Consider the following 19,858-nt stretch of genomic DNA (forward strand, 5'->3'; position numbering starts at 1 on the left):
ACCTTGAGGTGATTTTCAGCGAGGCGCCGGGATCGGTTTGGCTGGAGCTCCCCCAGCCCCTGCTCTCGCAAATAGTGACCCACCGCTCCCGCTGGGGGCCGGCCCGGAGGCATCCCTTGGGATCGCAAGGGGGATTCCCAAGCGGTTTGCTGCCGGTGGCGCCGGGGCTGGCGGCTCCCGAGCCCGGCTCCTTTCTGAGGAGCGGAAAAAAAGAATGAGCGGGGAGAGAAAATTTTAACTTCTCGACGAGGATGGGATTCGAACCCACGCGTGCAGAGCACAATGGATTAGCAGTCCATCGCCTTAACCACTCGGCCACCTCGTCACGACAGCCCGCTCTCTCGCCCAGCCTATAAGAAAGTCCCCCGACCGCTCCGCGCATCTTCTCCCGCCCGCCGCCGCGGGATGGCGCCGGGGGCTCGGCCCCTCGTAGCGCACCGCAGAGCGAAGCCACCGCGCGGGAACGGAGCAACCCCGGGCGGGCCGGCCGCTGCCGCGCCAGCCTCATCGCTCCGGCGGCGGGGCGTGGTGGGCAGGGGGGATACCGAAAGGGCGGGCAGCGGGCTGGTCCCGCCGAGGCCGCCATGTTGTACGGAGCGCCGGGGGACGCCATGTTGTGCGTAGAGCGCCACGCCGCTGCCGTCACGGCGGCGCGTTGGCGCGGGGCGCAGGCGCGCCGGGCGGCGGTTAGGTTTGAATAGCGAAGCGGGGCCCAGCCCTATGGGAGCGGGGGGCAGCGGCGGCGAGGAGCGGGGGGAGCCCCGCCGGCGGCGGGCGTGAGGGCCGTGTCCGGAGCAGCGGGTGAGAGCGGCCGCGGACGGGGCTCGGCGGGGAGAAGGCGAGAGGAGGCCGGGGCGGGGAAGCGCGGGAGCGGCTGAGGCGATGGCCGTTGCCTGTGGCTGGGGCGGATCCCGCGGGGTGAGGACCGGTGAGGGGAGGGCAGAGAAAAGGCGGGAGGAGAAGGTCGGTGCCGCTGGGAGGAGAGGCCTCCCCGCAGAGCTGGCGCCTCTGGGAGCGAGGTGGAGAGAGGGCCGAGCGGCACCGAGCCCGCGGCTGAGGGGATGCCACCGGGGGCGGCTGGAGGCGGGGGCGGCGTGAGGGGAATCGCCTGGTGAACGGGCCGAAAAACGCAGCCCTGATCAGTGCGAAGTAAGCCACGTTTGGGGAAACGCCGGTATAAGTGACAAATAGGTGTAAATGAGCACCTGGAGGTGGCTCTGGAGAGTGCGGCCCGGCTGTCGGCCCCGTCAGGGCGGCAAAGCGAAGGGCGTGAGGGAGACAGCTTCAGAACAACAGGGAATCGCGACGAGAGACTAAATACATTGGTACTCTTAAAGAGGGGCAGGACCGAGGAGGGCTTGGGTGGGCATCTATACGATCATGAAGGAACTGAAAAGAATTACGGAGTGATTCTTCATGTTCACAGTGCGGAACTGAGAGATAATTAACTATCAAATATAAGAATAAAAAGAGATGCTTTTTCATAAAGAGAATAACAAAGCACTTCAGCTCGCCGCCATATGCTTGTAGGTCACAGATATGTAAATGAGTTCAAAGAAGGATTAGAGAATGACTGCTGACCGTGGTGATCGGGAGGTGAATTCCAGATTAACAGGCCTCCTAGCAGACTAAACCGGGCTTTCCATAGCCGCGCTCTGTTCTTTCGCTCTTCTCCAGACGCCTGTATGCACAGCCATCTTTTATGTCACTTCTTTATTGTGTTTAGTCTGATCCAGTACAGCAGTTCTTACGTGCAAAGCCGTCAGGCTGCTGGCTGGGGAGCCGTGGCGGGGATAGAATCATAGGATGGTTTGGGTTGGAAGGGACCTTAAAGACCATCTGGTTCCACCCCCTGCCACGGGCAGGGACACCTTCCACCCGACCAGGCTGCTCCATCCAGCCCGGCCTCGAACGCTTCCAGGGATGGGGCAGCCACAGCTTCTCTGGGCAACCTGTGCCAGTGCCTCACCGCCCTCACGGTGAAGAATTTCTTCCTTATAGCTAATCTAATCTAAATCTACCCTCTAATGGAAACTTCTCTGGCTCTTATTTGTTATACCTTCACATTCAATTGTGTCTTTAAAGTTGTGCTTTTTTTTTTCTGTTTAAGCAAACAGAAATTTACTGGGGAAAAAAAAAAATCTGTTGGTTAAGTTTTCTCATCGTGCTTTCTTGCCCTGCCTGAACATCGTCTTTGAGCAAACTGATATTTCTGAAAAGATTGTTCCTCTTCCTTCCCCCCATAATTCAAACTCTGCCTTGTGAGCAATATCCCAATCATATGCAATAGCGTTTTATGTGATTTAGCATTTTGCTAAATCTAGAGATTTCTTTTTCCTACATAAAGCTTAGTTTCAGCTTGGAAAATAAGACTCAGTTTGTGGTTTAAATCACCTACCGTGAGGTAACTGACTTGGTGGGCAAGGGGAGAGCACTGGATGTTGCTTATCGGAGGGCAATTATCCATGTGTATGAATACCTGATGGGAGGCTTTAAAGGAGATGGAGCCAGGCTCTTCTCAGTTGTATCCAGTGAAGGAACGAGAAGCAATGGGCACAAATTGAAATACAAGAAATTCCATTTAAACATAAGGGGGGAAACAAATGCAGTGAAGACGGAACGGGTTGTCCAGAGAGACTGTGGGGTTTCCTCTTTGGGGCTGCTTGGACCCGGAACGGACGCTGTCCGGAGCGACCCGCCGTAGCGTTGAGCAGGGGGGTGGGCTACGTGATCTCCAGAGGCCCCTGCAGACCTGAGAGCCTGTGATTCTGTGAAATGCAAAAGCTGAGCAGTTCTGTGCAGATCTCTCTATTTCTAATTGTACAACTCAATTGTAAGTTTTACAAATCACTTAGTCCTTGCTTAGGCAAGGGTTTCTCTTACAACGTTACTTGCTGAGGTTTAGCAAGGGGAGAATAAAGTAACGTGATAAATGCTGTCAGATTGCTTGTAGCTCTCCTGTAAGTATACTTCGTGTAGTTATTGATGGGGGGATGCAGGTAGATGAAGATCATCATTGAAATCTAGGAAATAGCACAGAAAATTGCATGTATGGATCTTACAGCATTGATTCTGTAGTACATTTTTTGGTGGTCTTTGTCAGGTCCATGGGAGACTGAAATTAAGAGGAATATTAGCCTCATATTCAAAGCCCTGAATTTTGTTGCTGTTTACAAGAAACGTTAGGCAGTATTAAGTCTGTGTTAGCACTGGCATCCTGTCAGCGTGAGCTAATTAATTTTACCCCTTTATGCAACTTCTGATAAGTGTTGTAGTTTTCTGTCCTAGTGGGAGTTATTTGCATTGACGTATGATGTTCTTGGGGTGAGGCAAGCATTGACTGAAAATTGTCGTGTGTGTCAGAGCAAGCTAGCAAACTTTGTATTGTATAGGGTTTGCTCACATTTATCTCCAACAGTTACCAGAATCTTAACTTTAAATAAAAGGACGCCTAACCAGTAAGACTTAAACTGTTAGCACAGTGGTTTTATAATATGATGATATAAAACAGGGAAATGTGGACTTGAGAGGCCTGTTACACTTCAGGGTATTTCTGTGACTAGAGAAAGATGGAGAGAAAAATTACGGCGTCTAAGGCTAGTATCTAGTTGTGGTTTTATGCAATTTTTTTACTGAGGTTCATTAATGTTTTTGGATTTCAATACTGTATTTTATAGGAAAAGCATATCCTTCAGAAATGGAGAAGATTTATGCAGACCCTAACATGGAACCGTAAGTTGAAACCTTCTGAGAATTTTATTGTGGTATAAATATTGTCATTTAGAGGCAAAACTTTTCTTAATCCCTGTGTGCACTTCAGCATCTCTCTTCAATGAAATGTGTTTTCCTTTGCGAATAGGAAGAACAGGGAGTTTCTTTGATCGTGTGTAGGAAAGCTCTGAGGAAATGTCATAGCAGTGGATTGTCTGGAGACTAACTGACCACGGGGGTTGGAGGGCAAGCTGCTGAATTTTCCGAAGCTTATTTTTGGGAACTAGTGCTGGAATGAATGATCTATTCCAAGCAAGCTTGTCTATATAATTTCACATTTGTAAAAATAATGGAGAAATCAATTTATTTACCTTAAAAACATGGCAGTACTGCTCAAGAAATACATCTGGGTTCAAGTTTATGCCCTAATACCTGTTTCCCTTTTTTCCTCCCCAGTGATAATACAGAGCACATCAGAGGGAAGCGACTGTCCTCTGTGAGTAACTTAAGGCATTTCTCAAAAGAAAACCGTGTGAGTGAGTGACGGAAAGAAAGGGAAGCTGTAAAGAGGGACTTGTTTTCTCGTCACAGTTGAAGAAAAGCATTCCAAAAGCAAAGAGCCTATTAGATTGATATGATTGACGGGGGCACTCTTACAAACTCTCTCCAGCCAAGTAGTCAGCTCTTGTAGTTGGAGCTGATCTTCACAACTATTATATTTTCTTTCAGATTTTAAAGGCTCCGCGAAATCCTCTTGATGATCTGGGAAACGGGAATGAATTGACACAGGTAGCTCTATTAAATCCTTCCTTGCCGGCGCTCTTAACATCTTCAGTTTGCTCCTCAACTTGTCGCTAATTAAACTGTGTCGCTAGAATAATGTGGATGTAAAAACTCTTGTAATAACTGCTTAGGAGGATAATGTTTGAAGTATTACATATTATAAGAAATGCATCGAGTTTTTCTTATACTTCTATTTTACATCAGAATATTTCTTCTACCAAGAAGAGAGGAATAAAGAGAGATTAACAGGCCTTGCTTGCTCCCGCTGTAGTCCATTTGACTTGGAGTTTGACCCACCAGTGTACAAACTGGTATAGTCAGCAAGATGGTTTTACATCTGAAAAAAACCAAGCCTGCCAACTGATTTAAAGTAAAAGCTACAAAATAAACATTTTCTTCCAGAAATATATACGGAATATATTTCATGTTTATAGTGTCTGTTGTTTCTTAGAAATTGTAACTATAGGCCTGTTTAGCTTGCATTTCTTTTTAAATGCCATTTCTGTCTCGGGCGTGTTCTGTGGACTAATGTTCTAGGTGCATCATATATTTATATGATTTATCCGTTGCTGATTACAGAACTTGAAAACTCATTTTTAGCATATAAGGCTTTCAGTGAAAAAGCCTCTAATAATGGCTTTAGAATATGAAATATGAGCCTGAAATATTTATGCACCACACATCTGTTTCAAAACGGGGTTGAGTATGAAGAGCGGCTCAGAGGCTTCACTTAAACTGTAATACCTGTTAACAATGACGGACAGTACTGCTGGTGAGCAATATAAGACTATCTTCTACAGTAGTGTGACATCATTCATAACTGCTGGTGTTGCTGACATGGTTTTTAAAAAAATGAAGTATTTTACAGGCTTTGTTAGTCACGTGTGTATAACGGGTAGTGCCTGGTATGTTAATAGTTTGTGTTTTCTTAAACAACGAGTGCTCCACTGTCCTGAGACCGAGCTGTTTGGTTAGGGAAGCTTATTGCAGACAACTGCACAGCAGTGCTATGATGAATTAGCCTGCCCGTGTATGGCATATTGCATCCTTACATACCTTGAAACATTGCATTAGTATGATCACGTAGTTAGTGACACCATTTAAATATTTCTATAGGAAAATGGTGACTTTGATTCTTTCATGAATCCTTCCCTTTCTCCCATAAAGACAAACCCTTATTACCATTTTTTTTTTTTCCAGTTCTTGTAAAGGAAAACTAAAGAAAAAACCCACTGCAGCTCTCTTGCTAAGCAACTACATATATTTTCCCTAGTATGCCAGACAGCATGCCAGACAAAAAAACCTTATAATTGGTATTCTGTTTCTTGTGTTTGAAACCAGGCAGTTCTCACAAAGTGATCTTTAGATCCTACTTCTTATGAGATGGGTGCCTTTATGTCAGGAGAAGCTGGAGAACTATAGAGTAGTTTAAGGATGTTGGTAAATATCTGTTGTACTTGCTGGGCTCATAGATTAGTATTTTGAGGGGGGGGGTTGGTTTGTTTTTATGTTTCATGAAAAGCTATGCTTATTGTGGCTTATGGGAGAAGAACAGTTCTCTGTATGTCAAAGTGTTGTGTTCTTTATTGTCAGGATATCAATATAGAAAAACGTCGGAAAAACTCTCGCCGTGTCAGCTTTGCGAACACCATAAAGTAAGTTTGACCTGAAGGCTGCAGATCTGCATCCTTTATTTAAGCACAAAATGCAGGCTATAGGTAATAATCCGGTATGCCCTAAAATTGCTGCTTGCGTACGTTTGTGAGCATTCAGTGAAGGCAAACTGGTGACTGTTGTTATATTGAGTTGATTTTGAGCCCTACAAGACCCATTATTCGTTTTCTCTTCCTAGCTAGAAAAAAAATGTTCAGTGAATTTTAAAATAATCAGGAATTTTTGCTTCCCATTACATTTTTTAGTGATTTCCATCTTAAGTATGATAATGGCATCTTGCCACTGGAAAATATGGTTGGGTTCAGTAAGCTTCTGACTTTTGATACCTCATTTCAGAACATACCATGTGGAAAAGACTGAAATTAGGGCTAATTTTTTTTACATTTTTTTTTTCTTTGCTTCAAAACAGATGGTCTTTTGTTTTTCAAAACCTGGGTTGTTTTGTTTTGTTTCTTAGCTGCAGAGTCTTCCAGCGAGATCTTAAGAATAACACGGCAGAGAGAGAAAGTACAGGTAAAACTCCTTTCTCTCCTCTTGATAGGATTCGCAGACTATTAGCAACAAGATTTTAGCCTGAATTTAAGAAGTCAGGCTGTCAGTCACAGGTAAGGAACAATATGGTCAGCTGTTTATCATGGACTGGCTGAAAACCCATTATTTACTGGCATGGTGGACCTTGTAGTTCAGAAGAGGAATTATTTTCTTAGACAAAATGCACCTAGAACAAAATCTGCCTTGGGGATTTAGATCAAAAGAAGGCTGAGCAAAATGGCATATTCATCTAGGAAGAATCTGAAAAACTAATGCATTTTCAAGTACTTCGCTTCTCTGGGTTTTTGCCACGATAAGAAGGCACATCAAGAGTGAGAACGTCAGAACATTCTTTGTGCAGTTTACTCTTGTCTCTGAATGTTTTGATCATGCTTCTCACATTGTAATGCCTAATTTTCTTGCTGTTTTTAGAGTGTGCAGCAGATACGAGGAATGATGTCCTGCTTAATCAGTAAGTTTGAAAAAAATTCCCATGACTAGAGTTCTGTCCTGCAAACACATTTCTTCACATGCTGTGCAACCATCAAAATATTACTCCTCAAAGAAATGCAGCATACGTATTTAGATATAAAATTGTTCAGTGCTTTTGATTGGTGAAAAAAGGGATACAGCTGTGTTGGTTGCTCACAAAAAGATAGCGGTTTCTGAAAAATCAAACAATTATGGCTTGAAACTGCTTCTTTCCAAAGCTGATTGCTTGGGAATGTTTTCCAGGAAAGACCTACCAGATCCCACATCTGATAGACATAGTCTTCGATATTTGTCGCTATAACTTTTTCCCTCAGAGGTAGAGTTAGTCTGGCCTCAAAGTTCTTGTCTAGGTAAAACATGATGACAGGATTTTTAAAATTGAAATGACCAGGTAAGTAAAATAACAGTTTTAGACAGTTTCTATGTGTGAAGGGGAATTTCTTATGTTTAAAATTTATAGCAAGGAAACAGCTTATGTAGAACTATAGTTAACTCATGCTTTTAAAGGTATCACCCCGATATAGTAACATATGTGTGTGTGTGCACGCACGCATATATATGTGTGTGTATATATAAAAATAAAAATCAGTACTCTAGCTAAGGTTTCTTGGTCTTGAAAGAGCAATCAATAAAACAATGGAGAGCAGAAGGCATTAAAAGTTAGATGGAAAACCACACAAGCTGGTCATTGTACCTGGCTTTTTATTTTACAGAGATACTATTTCAGGCTTTAGGAACACAGCTTCAGTTTCCCAAAGAGAAAGGAATAACTAAAAGTGGAAGGTCTGAGTTAAAAATGAAGAATTAATCTTTTCTCTTTTTTTTACTTGTCACTGAGGAATTAAAATGCCATCTGTATGTTGAACAATGGCTTGTGGCATGCTAAGATGAGAGAGTCTCAGGGAAAATAAGATTGCAACTCAAATTAGAATATATTGAAGACATGTAAGTAGTGTCTGGTACCTGCGGCCCAGTCCTGTATGAGCTATGCAACAGAATTCTCTGCCTTTTCAGTACATTGCTGAAGCCTTCTGTTTTGAAATCTTTTAACAAACTGTTTACCTAACGCACCTTTTGTAGAAATGAAGAACCTGAAGCTGTTCCATGCGAGATCACTGGTGAGTTTGGAAATAGATTTAATAACGAAATGACTCTCTGTATTCAAAACTATTGATGCTGTTTGAATAATTTTAACATGCCTACAACAATCTCCCGGACCGAGATGACTATTGCATGAACGGGCTTTGTCCCACAAAGCTGTGTACAAGCGTTGTATTGTAGAAGTAGGGGTGGCTCTGCCACATGCTGAAGGCAATACTGAAAATATTTATTGGGATAGATGTGGCTTTAATTGTACTTACTTACTCAGTGGTATTTGTAACGGGAGTGCATAGATCTTCAGCTCAGTGGATAAAATAAGAAAATAGCACAACAAATGGAGTATTTCCTTTTCTTTTAACAGGGATGAACACTTTGCTTCATGCCCCTATCCAGGCATTGGTGCAGCAGACTGAGGTATATGAAGGCTTTTATTTTTTCGGTGCTGAAAATATCAGTGACCAAAATATATCCCAATAATTTGTATAGTAAAGATGAAAAATGTAACTCAACTGCCTAAAAAAGAAATCCTTGTATTCACAAAAAAATCTTCTGAAATCTAATCTTCTATATTTTGAAGTATTTTCCTAATCTGATAGGCATTACGTTGCAGTATTGGTAACTCTGGCTTCTGAAACTGCTTGCTCATTTTTCAGTACCTGAGCTAGTTCCTTCGTTCTTTTCAATTCCTATCTAAGAATATGCAAAGGAGCTCATGTTTCCGATAGGTCTGGTTATGTATTTTCTCTCATGTATTACTCTCTGCTTGTGTATTTTTTCTTCTTCTATGGGTAGAAAGGATACGCACAAATGTACTCTGTTCCTGCTGTTAAAATGCTTTAGACAAATTGCAATGGTTAGCTTGAAAAGGTAACAGAATTTCTTCAGCTGAATCAAGTAATAACACACAAAATTCTTAGCTAAGCCCTTCACAGGCACAATTGCACAGAAATCCTGAACTGTGTTACCCTTCCGTGATGATGTTATGGCAACGTGTTGTTAAACAAAGCAATTGTTGAAACAGTCTCCCTTACTGCAATGGCTTCTGACTTTTACGTTGAGTTTAAAGATAAGGCTTAAAAACATGTGTTAGCTCTTGTTAATGAATGTTAAAAACCAACCCAAAACCCAGCTAAAACCTAGTGTGGCTGAGGAGATGTATGCTATAAGGCTATAAAGGTCAGACTGAAGCTGTCTCTCCTTGTTTTGTGTAATGTATATGGTTGTGCTTCTTCTAGTGTATTTTATTTCTTGCATTTATAAAATAGCATATGTAATTTGAAGTAAACATGAAGCTGTTCTTAATCAATACATTCATTATATTTGATAAAATATAGTCTTGTTCCTGGCCAATTTTTTCCTACAGCTTTAAACCTGCAAACTCTGTCTGTTAAAGAGACTAAAATTTCCCTAGTCAGTGGTGGAAAAGTCTTTTAAAACTTCTAACTCGGTGCTGCTGCTTTGGGGCACGTGCATGATAAGCTGGGCAAGGCTTTTACCTCCAGTTATTGGGGGGGGAAAAAAGGTGGAAATCACAATGTAGAGATACAGAAAATACGGATCCGTAAGACTCAGTAATTGTTCCGTGCTTACCAAGATATGGCTAGATATGAAGTCTTTGCCCAGCAGTAAAACTGAGGCACGTTCTTTCCAAAAAAGCCATTTAAATATGATATGCTCTAATAATTAAGTCGTCATCCTTTCCTTGAATGTGTTATTGCTTATCGAGGAGGACTGAAATCAATTTTTTTTTTTTTTTTTTCCCAAAAAGAAAGATGTAAAGATAGAGCTATAACCTTAGGACTGCATTAGTTAACTTTTGTTTTAAATAATGTGTTGTAACATTTGTTTTAAGTGTCAGTAAGTGTAATTGCTTACTCTGTTTTGTTTGGTTTTTTTTTTTTTAGTGGCACGATGTGGACAACACCATTCAAAGAACAAATAGGCATGACACCACCCTCATCTTTTCGGATGGCAATGAAATGGATATGACAGCTAGTCACACTGCAGTGATTACACGTAACCTGAAAACCAATCAAGCCGACAAAACTGAGAAAAGAGATATCACGTCATTTCTGGCTGGGTTAAACTCCAACAATGGAAAGGCAGAAATGAGCAAAGAATTTCGTTTTTTCTCTGACCCTACAAACAATTTGTGCCCGTCTTTTGAACAGAAGGAAGATGCTACTACTGTAAAAAAAATAAATTTCAATGAATTTTTGATGACCTTGAAGTCAAACGAAAAGGCACTCAATCCTTTTGAGGGACCTGAAAAAGAGAATGTTTTCTTTGTCCCTTCGCAAGTCTCGGAAGACACGGCACGATCGCCAGTGGAATTTGTATATTCCCATGAACCACTGGACACCTGCAATGTAACAAAAGTCTTCAGAGGGCAAGATGATGGAATGGAAATGACAAAATGCCAAGCGTCTGATGTTAAAGCTATGTTTTCTGGTATTCGTGAAGCTCCACCAGAGCAATTACTGTGTGCGGATGTTACCGAGGCATTTGCAGATGATGGAATGGATATGACAACTAGTCACACGGCAAAAATGTCTTTTCCCTTCTCCAGTGTTGGGAATCAAAGTCTAAACTTCAAAAAGGATTTCCCATCCACAGAGTTAGATAATTCTATATTAAAGAGAGCATCTAATCAGCACTTGGTTGTTCCGCGGGACTCTCAACTTTGTACAGACAAAACAATAGTAAATGTTGAAGACAGACGAGATCCTACAGTGCTGCGAACTGTTAAACAAGAGGCCAGAACAATGTCTGCCATCCCAGGATCCATTTCTTCTGAGACTGTCTTCCGAGGTGATAAAAATGTTGTTTTTCCTAATAGTGATGACATGGAAATTACTGGGAATTATACAGATATAATCTACAACGACAGTACGAAAGAAATGAACAGTTCACATCATCAAGCTTTTGAAAAGCCAGCTAATACAAACTCTTCACTAGCAGAAAACAGACGTCCAGCACACGGCGATGGGGACATCACAAGGAGTCTAGCGTCTTTAGGTAATCGAGCTTCTGTGTCGTATAAAAACAGTGCACTTGAACTATCTTCGGGCTCAGATGAACGAATCGCAAAAGCGACCCAGGACCACGGGGCTGCTTCAGTGAATGTTGGTTTTGATTCATGGACAAATTCAGCGTCTGCTGGCGCTTCTAAGAGCGGACTTCAGCACAGACTAGCAAACCCTCACCTTGTTTCTCTGCCAGGTGAGAAGACAGTCATATTCTCCGGAGAAGATATGGACTTGACTAAAACCTGTGTTGTCAAGGATGATGGAAAGAATGTTGAAAATGAATGTCCTGCTGGGGCGCCCACCTCTGTCACCTGCAGACCTCATTTTCTTGATAACAGATCTGCATCTTCCGATGGAAATGAACGGGAAGAAATGGAAATAACTAAATGCCACGCTGTTGTCATTGATGATCAAAGCAATGGGATAACTGCAGAAGCAAAACAAATGCATTATAAAATAATTCCAAGAAAGAACCAGAACAAAAACGTCAGTGAAGGTGCAAATTCTTTAGCTATGGACAAGGAAAATCTTGAGGCGATCAGTATTGACAGGAATATTAAAAGAAGCCAGGCTATAGAAATGAATACTAAAGATCTTGAGATGATAATGATTGATAAGAAGCTTGGAAAAACAAACTTTCAGGCAAGTGGTCCAAATTCCTGTGCAAACAGCATGTGTTCGTTACACGAGCAAAAGAGAGAAGTCCCTGACAATATTGTCACCGACACCTGTGCCTTTGTGTCTTCGCAAAGTCAAAACGTTGTTATATCTCAGCCTTTGGGAAAAAACCTAACTGCTTCCGTTTCCTGCACAAATGACAAAACAGGCAGGTTTTCAGATGATGAAAACATGGACGTAACGAAAACTCATCCTGCTGCCTTTGATGTTGCTCCTGTTAATACAGTACAAGAATATGAGAGTAATCATTATCAAAATAAGGTAATATCCAGGCAGCAGCAAAACAAGACCGTCCAATTTTCTGGTAGTTCCGGTGCAGACATCACAAGTCAGACTGCAGCAACAGAACGCGGGGGTTTGAAAATGAACACACATAAGCAAACTGGTACTCCTTTGGCTCCAAATGGTTCGTTTATTTCCAGTAACGAGCCTGTTCCCTCTGGAATGCAAGGAAATGAACAACTTGGAACAACATTAGGAATAAAAGCAGATTGCCAAAACTCAGACAGGCAAGAGAAAACCCATACTATGAAGGCAGTAGACAGAGTATTGCCAACTCGTGTAGATTCTGAGAGAGACTTTTCAGTTGGTAAGAGAGTTTCTTCAGAAGAGCATTTTAAAAATCCTCGCTCAGTTGGTGGCCTGCACTCGAGGGGTGCTGAAGAGCCGTTGCTAGCCAATGCGTCTGAACCACACAAGGGAAGTTCCCAGTTGCCTTCGTTTTTAGAAAAGTCAGTTGTATTTCCCTCTGGTGAAAACATGGACTTGACTGGAAACTGTGCGATAATGGCTCCTGATCACAACATCAATCCTGTTTTGTCAGAAAGAAAAGCGGTACCTCAACGCATTGTTCAAGATGAAAATAAAATAATGCCCTTAAAAGGGGTCATGATGACAAGAAATGGTCAGGAGCAGCCTGCATGCGATGTGTACTCCTTGGTATCTGGCAAGAAAATGTTAACCATGACTGGTTTAAAACGTTTGCCTTTTGCAGGTGAGAAAACAACTATATTTTCAGATGACGCCGATATGGACATCACCAGAAGTCATACAGTTTCAGCAGACAAAATGATTTTGCAGTGTAAAAATACAAATTATGACATATCTTTAATTTCTGGAGATAAAACTTGTGTTTTTACCTGTAATGATGACATGGAAATAAGCAGACTCGACACTGTTGCAGTTGACAAATCTCTGGAAAAGGCTGCATCTCAAGGGATGCTTAACGTGGCTAAAAGGACTGGAAGGAAAAGCTTGAAGGGAACAACAGGGGAAAAGACTGTTTTATTTTCACTGGACAATGAGAATAATGACATGGAGATCACAGAGAGCCATACGGCTGCAATAGGCCACGAAATGGTCTTGCCAAATGAGGTAGGGCTTCACCCTGTCTCTTCAGCTCATCCTGTTAACACTGTTAGGTTCACAAGTAGCCAGGCTGACATGGACGTTACCAAGTCTTGCTCTGCTGATAAAATTACTGTGAAAGTTGTATGTGATGATAAACTGAACTTGGATAAGGAGGTTGGACAGCAAGCACTTCCAAAGAGCGAAGCTACTATGCTTGCGATGGATGATATGGAAATCACTAAAACCCATAACGTAGCTTTGGAAGAAAATTCTCTGCAAGGTAGGCAACCCACTCGGGCTGTTCCTTTAACTTCCACAATTATGTTTACGAGTTACCAGGCTGACATGGAAATGACAGAGTCTCACTCTGTTGATGAAAGTATTGAAAGAGTCTTACGTGAGGATCGATTAAACCTGGCCGAGCAGGCTGGACAGGAGGCCGTTTCGGCGAGCAAAACCGTCATCTTTGCTTTGGCCGAGGACATGGAGATCACTAAAACTCATACAGCTGTATTAAGTGGTGAAATTGAGGTACAGGACAGAGAGCCCATTCCAGCCGTTTCTGCAGTTCCTGCTGATAAAACCCTTGTGTTTACCCACAACCAGGATGATATGGAAATAACTGCATCTCATACTATTGCTGTTAATAACAATATTAATGGATTTGAGAACCAAGAAGTGTCACACAAAAGCAGTCAGCAACCAGACTTGCATAGTGCGTTGTTGTCTTCTTGCAGAGATGAAACAGATTCCCTGCATACAAAAGACCCAAATGGTGAATATCGTACAAAATCTAAGGACAAGCCCAGCATTCCCTCTTCTGCTTCATCAGCCTCAGCATTTCCTAGTGAGAAAGGAGCTATCAAAGCCCACAGTGGCACACCACCAGATTCCGTTTATTCTGTCTCGCTTCCAGAAGACACTATGGATGTGCAGGCACCACAGGATCTTGACCTTCCCATGGGTAATTCTGCCCCTGTAAAGAGTCAGCGGGATCTCATACAGCCAGAAAAACTGAAATCAAAGAGAGCATCTTTCAAGCTTCCAAATAGTGGGCCGATGGATTGCAGTGAAGAAAGCGGCGATTTGGTATCCCGTGTTTCACTTCCCATCCAACAACCAGATTCTTTGACGGGTTCTCCAGATGCACGTAGTACTTGGAGAAACCAACTCTTGAAAGATGATGTATCTAGACATGAAGATTTAGCTGCAGATTTAGGCTTGGCTGGAGCAAGCCTTGTTCCAGTTTCTAACACGGAATCGAAGGAAAATGAGGGGCTGTCAGCTGAAGGGGAGACACCTCCAACAGACCTTCAAATAAACTCTGAGCAAACTAAGCAACTCTTGGTCAGTGACAGTGCAAGAGATCAGATGGATCCCACTCTTGCACCTGAATTATCAGGTATTTTAAATGTTTGTTCAAAACTGAAAAATATTAGAAGGAAATCTGCAGTTCTTGCCCTTTCTGAAACGGCTTTTTCTGACCAGTTGCCCAAATCATCAACTCAGCCAGAGGATACCTTGAAGTTCGGAAAAAATAGTGTGAATGAACCAAATCATTTATTTTATACCAAAGAGCAGGAGAACACACGTCTTGAATCTGGAGCTGCTCCCATAGATGCAAATTTAGGCATGGCACTTAAGGATAAATATCAAGGAATAAATGTCCCTCTAGGTATCTTCCAGCCTAAATTACCAAACAGAAGAAATCCTTCTGTTTCTAGTGTGCAAGACATAAATGCAAAGTCTTCAGGCAAAGGAGAAGCACCAGTTTCAGAAGTAAGTGTAAATGCTGGTGAAACCCCAGGTAACAGCAAGCCCAGCAGGCAGAACTTCAGCCCTTCTCAGTTTATAGCAGAAGAATTTCTTCCTGTCTGCCTGGAAGAAATGGATTCAAATGAATCTGTAAGCTCTGAACTGATGGAAAATGCTTGCAATGAGATAAGCAAAAAACAAATCTCCCACAATGAAAAGAATCAATTTGAAGAGACAAAAACTTGCAACAACACAAAAAGAGCTTTGGAACCACACGAGGAGGATCTTCAAAGTCCAAAGAAACTCAAGAGGGATGAAAACTTGGACGGTGAGGCCTCCCAAGACTTGCAGGTGAGCCTAATCACTCATAAGGATACAGTGAACACTAACAGGACTTTTGTTTAAATTTTGGGGTGTAAGCAGACCTGTTGGTAGGTTTTCTCGTCTCTCTTAACCACCACTTTGCTGTCGTTTTGCTGTGTCATCCCCTGTATTTTTCGTTGTTTTGCCAAAACGGAAGAATCAGGTTGATGTGTGCAACTTTCCCAAGCCATGCAAAACAGACAGAATAAGGGATATGTCAATTTTTAAATAATTCTCTCCATAGTATCCTTTTAATCCTTTCTTGACTGAATACTCTCAGTCCTCTGAACTCAACTATTTGCTAGTTGTTGCTTAGGTACAATGATAGAGTAAGGCCTAAAGTAACTATTTAAAATCCAAACACGGATGTTTAGTTTAAATTAGCTTTTTTATAGACAGCACAAATTGCAGCTGAATCAAGAAAATCTGTGCAAATATTGAACATTAATCTGATCTTAAAAATAAGTTTGTACATCATCAGTAGAAACTTTGTTGTTCCAAGAGCTGGAAGGGTGTGCTGTGGTGGCTACTGCTTTGATTGAGAAATGAATGAAGGATTTTGCAGCTTTGCTTCCTATATGTCACTGTAGGAAACGGCTTAACTAGCCATACGCTGGTTTGTCATGCTGATTAGATATAAAATGTGCTGATACTTAAAATGAAACGATTCTGAATGTCAAGAAACAGCTACCATAAACTACTGATCGACTTATTCTTGTATCATTTCATATAACTCTTTTTTAACTTTTTTTTTTTTTAAACTTGCTAATTTCAGGTTACTTTTGGCGCTGTGTCTCAAAGCCACGTAGAAGTTCACGAAGGTGAAGATCCTCCAAATCTCTCGGGTAAAAGCCCCGATTGTACTCATGCCAGCACCAGCAGCTCTCTGGAGTCTGTTAAGGCGGACACGGAATTAACAAGTAAGGCTTCCTTTGTGGTAATGGCTTCAAACCTTGTGTTCTTTCTGCTTAATCAAGGAAGAGCCCCACCCGTAGTATGTATTTCATTTGGGAAAGGCCTTGAATGCCTGTGTCACAGCTTGCCACCCGGCCGCTCAACAAGCTTTTACCTTCTGGCTAAGAGTCCAGGCTGTTCAAGGAAAGCTGAGACGGGAAGAAAAAGGAGCAGAATTTTCAAGGGCAAGGTGGGCTGATGAGGCAGTTTAGTTACCTTAGCACAGAGCAAAGCCCCAGCTCAAACTCTGCTGGCCCAAAGATGATTTTAAGCTGGTTCCATGCAGAATGAGTCTGTGTGTCTCAGCGCTGTGCTCTTGGACAGAGGCTCCTCGGAGTGCGTTGCAGGCACAGGCTCTAAGCAGATTCAGCCCCCAGGTTTAATTAGCTCTTGCCAATTAGCTGATACCTAACAATGAGGTAGAAATCTGCCAATCGTCTGATAAGTGATATCTTGTCTCTATTTACAAAACCAATTCCAGTTTTGGCCTCCTGCAACCATGAAAGCCTATGCTTTATCCAGTAGAAGCTGGGCTCTTCCCTTTGAGTGAGAAACTAGCCCTCGTTGGCTCAGAACTTGAATGCCACGTTTTTACCTTGAAAGTGGCTGGCAGCTCAGGTGCTCTTTGGTCTCTGTCTGCGTAGGATGCCCTCGGTGCGCTGGCTGGAGCCTCCTTCTCAGTTTTGTTACTTTTTAGTATGTTCCATATGGCTTTCCTCCCATAGAAGAGTGAACTCTGTCAGTTCACTACCGCTCTGACACAGATTTTATTTTACATTAGATGCTTAATCTAGCCCTCCTTATTTGTCCCAAGTAGTTGTTTCCTCAGTTGCTTCATTCAGCACTGGAAACGCACATAAAGGTCAAACTCTACATTAAAATGGCTTTTTTTTCTAGTGTTAACGAGCTTAGGTTCATATTTCCGTAAGAATATTATTAACCCTAGCAATATCCCCCTCTTTTTCTTCTTTTTTTGGCCAGTTCAGCGAAGCAGTCAGATGGAGTCTCAGCTTCTCACAGACAGCATTTGTGAAGATAACTTACGGGAGGTATGTAAATAGCTGAAAGATGCTAACTTCTTGTCCTAACAGGAAAAATACTTGCGTGCATATATGCAAGTAAGTGTTCTTGCTTGAAAAATGTCCTTATCTATACGTTTTTCCTAATCCTTACAGAAATTTCAGAATGGTCTTATCACAGTTGGGGAGTTTTTTACGCTTCTTCAAGTCCATGTTCCGATTCAGAAGCCCCGGCATAGCCATCTTCCAGCCAACGTGAGTATCTGCCCTTTGACATGCATAATAGAATTGACCTTAAATTATATTCCTTTGTCTTTTTTTTTAATCAACTAACCAGTCTGTATTAAAGGCCTTTAAACGAGTTAAGCCAGAAGTCAGTTCCACCTTGGCAAGTGTGTTAGACACTGCATTCTTCCTCTTGGCTCTTTGCTTGTTCACCTCTGATAAGTCTGATGCTTTTTTTTCCTCAGTACTGAAAAACAGAATAGATTTCAGTCTCTTCACAAAATACCATATATTCAGGATTATCTGTTCTTGGATAAATATGCTAATTCTTGCTTTTTCAATTTTTAAGGATCAGTCTAACCTTTTCACCTTATCTTCTTACTATGTCCATCAGCCACTGAAATCGGAATCCTGACGTGCTGCTCTGCACTCCTACTACCTGTTCTACTCTCTTCTTCATAAGTGCTTCACCATGACATTTTATTTTTTATTTATTTTTATTTTTCATTTATTCTTTATTTCTTCCCCTTAAGTCTGTTCTGCCTGAACCCAGTTTCAGTATCCTCATCCTGAAAGGTTTCTGTTGAATTCTTGCAGACATGGGAACAACTTTTTGGTTTTGTTCTTGCATGCAGACAAGGATCACTCGTTGGCAGTAACTTGATGCTGAACAAGGCAGCAATCTTACTTTGTAATCATCCTGAAAACAGGGCCTTGTAATTTGTTTTCAGTAAAGGCACCTTATATTCCTATAAGCTTTCTTAGGACTAGTGTTGTGGACTTGGTTATTTGTACACATTTGTGTAGGCAACTGAATTTCTGACGGGTTGTTGGGGCTGGTCTCTGTTATCTGTCTGGACTTCACAAACAGTCTTTGTAAGGAATGGTACTTACGGAATGAAGTAGTGTGAATGAGCTGCTTAGTTTTCTGTACGTAGGTATCATACTGACAGGGAAAAATTTCAAGTTGCATAAACAGAGAAAGTTTGTTTGTAAGATTGCATTTATTTAATAAAGTATATGGGGATTTAGTGCAAATACTTCCATTTCCTGCTGCTTACTGCAGTTTCTACTGGCACAGCGAACGATGCACTGGGGCAATGGGAAAGCCATCCTGGAAAACCTTAGCAGTGTCTGCATAATTTTGACACTCCTTCAGAGTTTCTTCTATGCCAGTACTTATCCTAGAGTGCTGGAGAACTTTCCAGTAGTATGTTCAATGTCAAACAACTTCTCATGAGATTTGATCATCCTTCTTTCAAATGGGTAGCAGGACACCTGTTTTGGTAGGAACTGTTAATATGTCTGTATGATAATATGTGTAAGGGTGAAGTTGTTACTGTGTATGAAAAGGTGCAGTCAAGATCATATTTTTCGCATGGGAAGTGGTATATTTGTGAAAATTCTTTACTTGTGAAATTCATTCTAGTACTTCAGATTAGTTGAAAACTGGCTCCTGCGTAACCAAGCCTTCCTGCTGTCAGATGTCACGTTGTCAGGGCACATATGTCAGTAGAATATTCACATTAGAAATTTAGATATCTTCTGGGAAATAAGGACTGCACCTGTGGCCCTTGAGTTGTTAGTTTGCAGAAAGCCACTGCGCACAGGCGGTTTGATATGTTTGTGGGGCACACGCGGTGCAGCGGTGGTCTGCCGTTCTTCATTGCCTCTTTGCTGACTGAATCAAATGTCTGCGTCAGCTTAGCAAGAACGAGTAAAAAGCCTGTCTCTTTTAAAGTTCTTTAAAGCTGTTATGATAAAAGAATGAAAATGATTAAAAAGAGTCACAGCTAAATTAGTATAATTTGTATTGATTAAATTGCTTCCTTTATGACTTTTAAATCTCTTCCATTTTTATTTAAAATGCTGGACTATCTTAGTTACAGTTTAGTTTACACTTTCAGTTTGCAAATTTATTCATACTGAGCTTGTCTAAATATTCATCAGGCTTACAAAACTCTGATACCATTCATTAGCGACTGATCTCTGATAAAAAACAAACACCACCCCCACCCTGCAAAAGCCCCTGAAAGCTTTCTCTGACGGGATGGAATTAATGTCAATTATTTATGTGTTTCAATATATAGGTAGCTTGCTGAAATACCCCATCATATTTATTTGATGTACCTAAGACTTGTTGAACATTGGGAGCTTTGATTCTGAACCAAGCAGAGCTATCCTGCCTTATTC

General features: G+C 41.9%; 1 protein-coding gene across 1 annotated transcript in view; it reads left to right on the forward strand.

Annotated features, from left to right (window-relative positions):
• Nucleotides 1-766: 766 nt before the first annotated feature.
• The window catches only part of KNL1 (kinetochore scaffold 1), a 28,709-nt gene continuing 9,617 nt past the window's right edge, over nt 767-19,858 (forward strand). Inside the window, exons 1-13 of the mRNA XM_082317617.1 lie at nt 767-801; nt 3,678-3,732; nt 4,168-4,207; nt 4,441-4,500; nt 6,088-6,149; nt 6,626-6,681; nt 7,132-7,171; nt 8,272-8,309; nt 8,654-8,706; nt 10,197-15,455; nt 16,243-16,387; nt 17,403-17,470; nt 17,597-17,695. Of these exons, the coding sequence (XP_082173743.1) occupies nt 3,698-3,732; nt 4,168-4,207; nt 4,441-4,500; nt 6,088-6,149; nt 6,626-6,681; nt 7,132-7,171; nt 8,272-8,309; nt 8,654-8,706; nt 10,197-15,455; nt 16,243-16,387; nt 17,403-17,470; nt 17,597-17,695 (5,955 nt within the window). The 5' untranslated portion in view covers nt 767-801; nt 3,678-3,697. The remainder of the gene's footprint in view (nt 802-3,677; nt 3,733-4,167; nt 4,208-4,440; nt 4,501-6,087; nt 6,150-6,625; nt 6,682-7,131; nt 7,172-8,271; nt 8,310-8,653; nt 8,707-10,196; nt 15,456-16,242; nt 16,388-17,402; nt 17,471-17,596; nt 17,696-19,858) is intronic.

This window comes from Platalea leucorodia (genome assembly GCF_965183815.1).
Source record: "Platalea leucorodia genome assembly, chromosome: 7".
NCBI lineage: Eukaryota > Metazoa > Chordata > Aves > Pelecaniformes > Threskiornithidae > Platalea > Platalea leucorodia.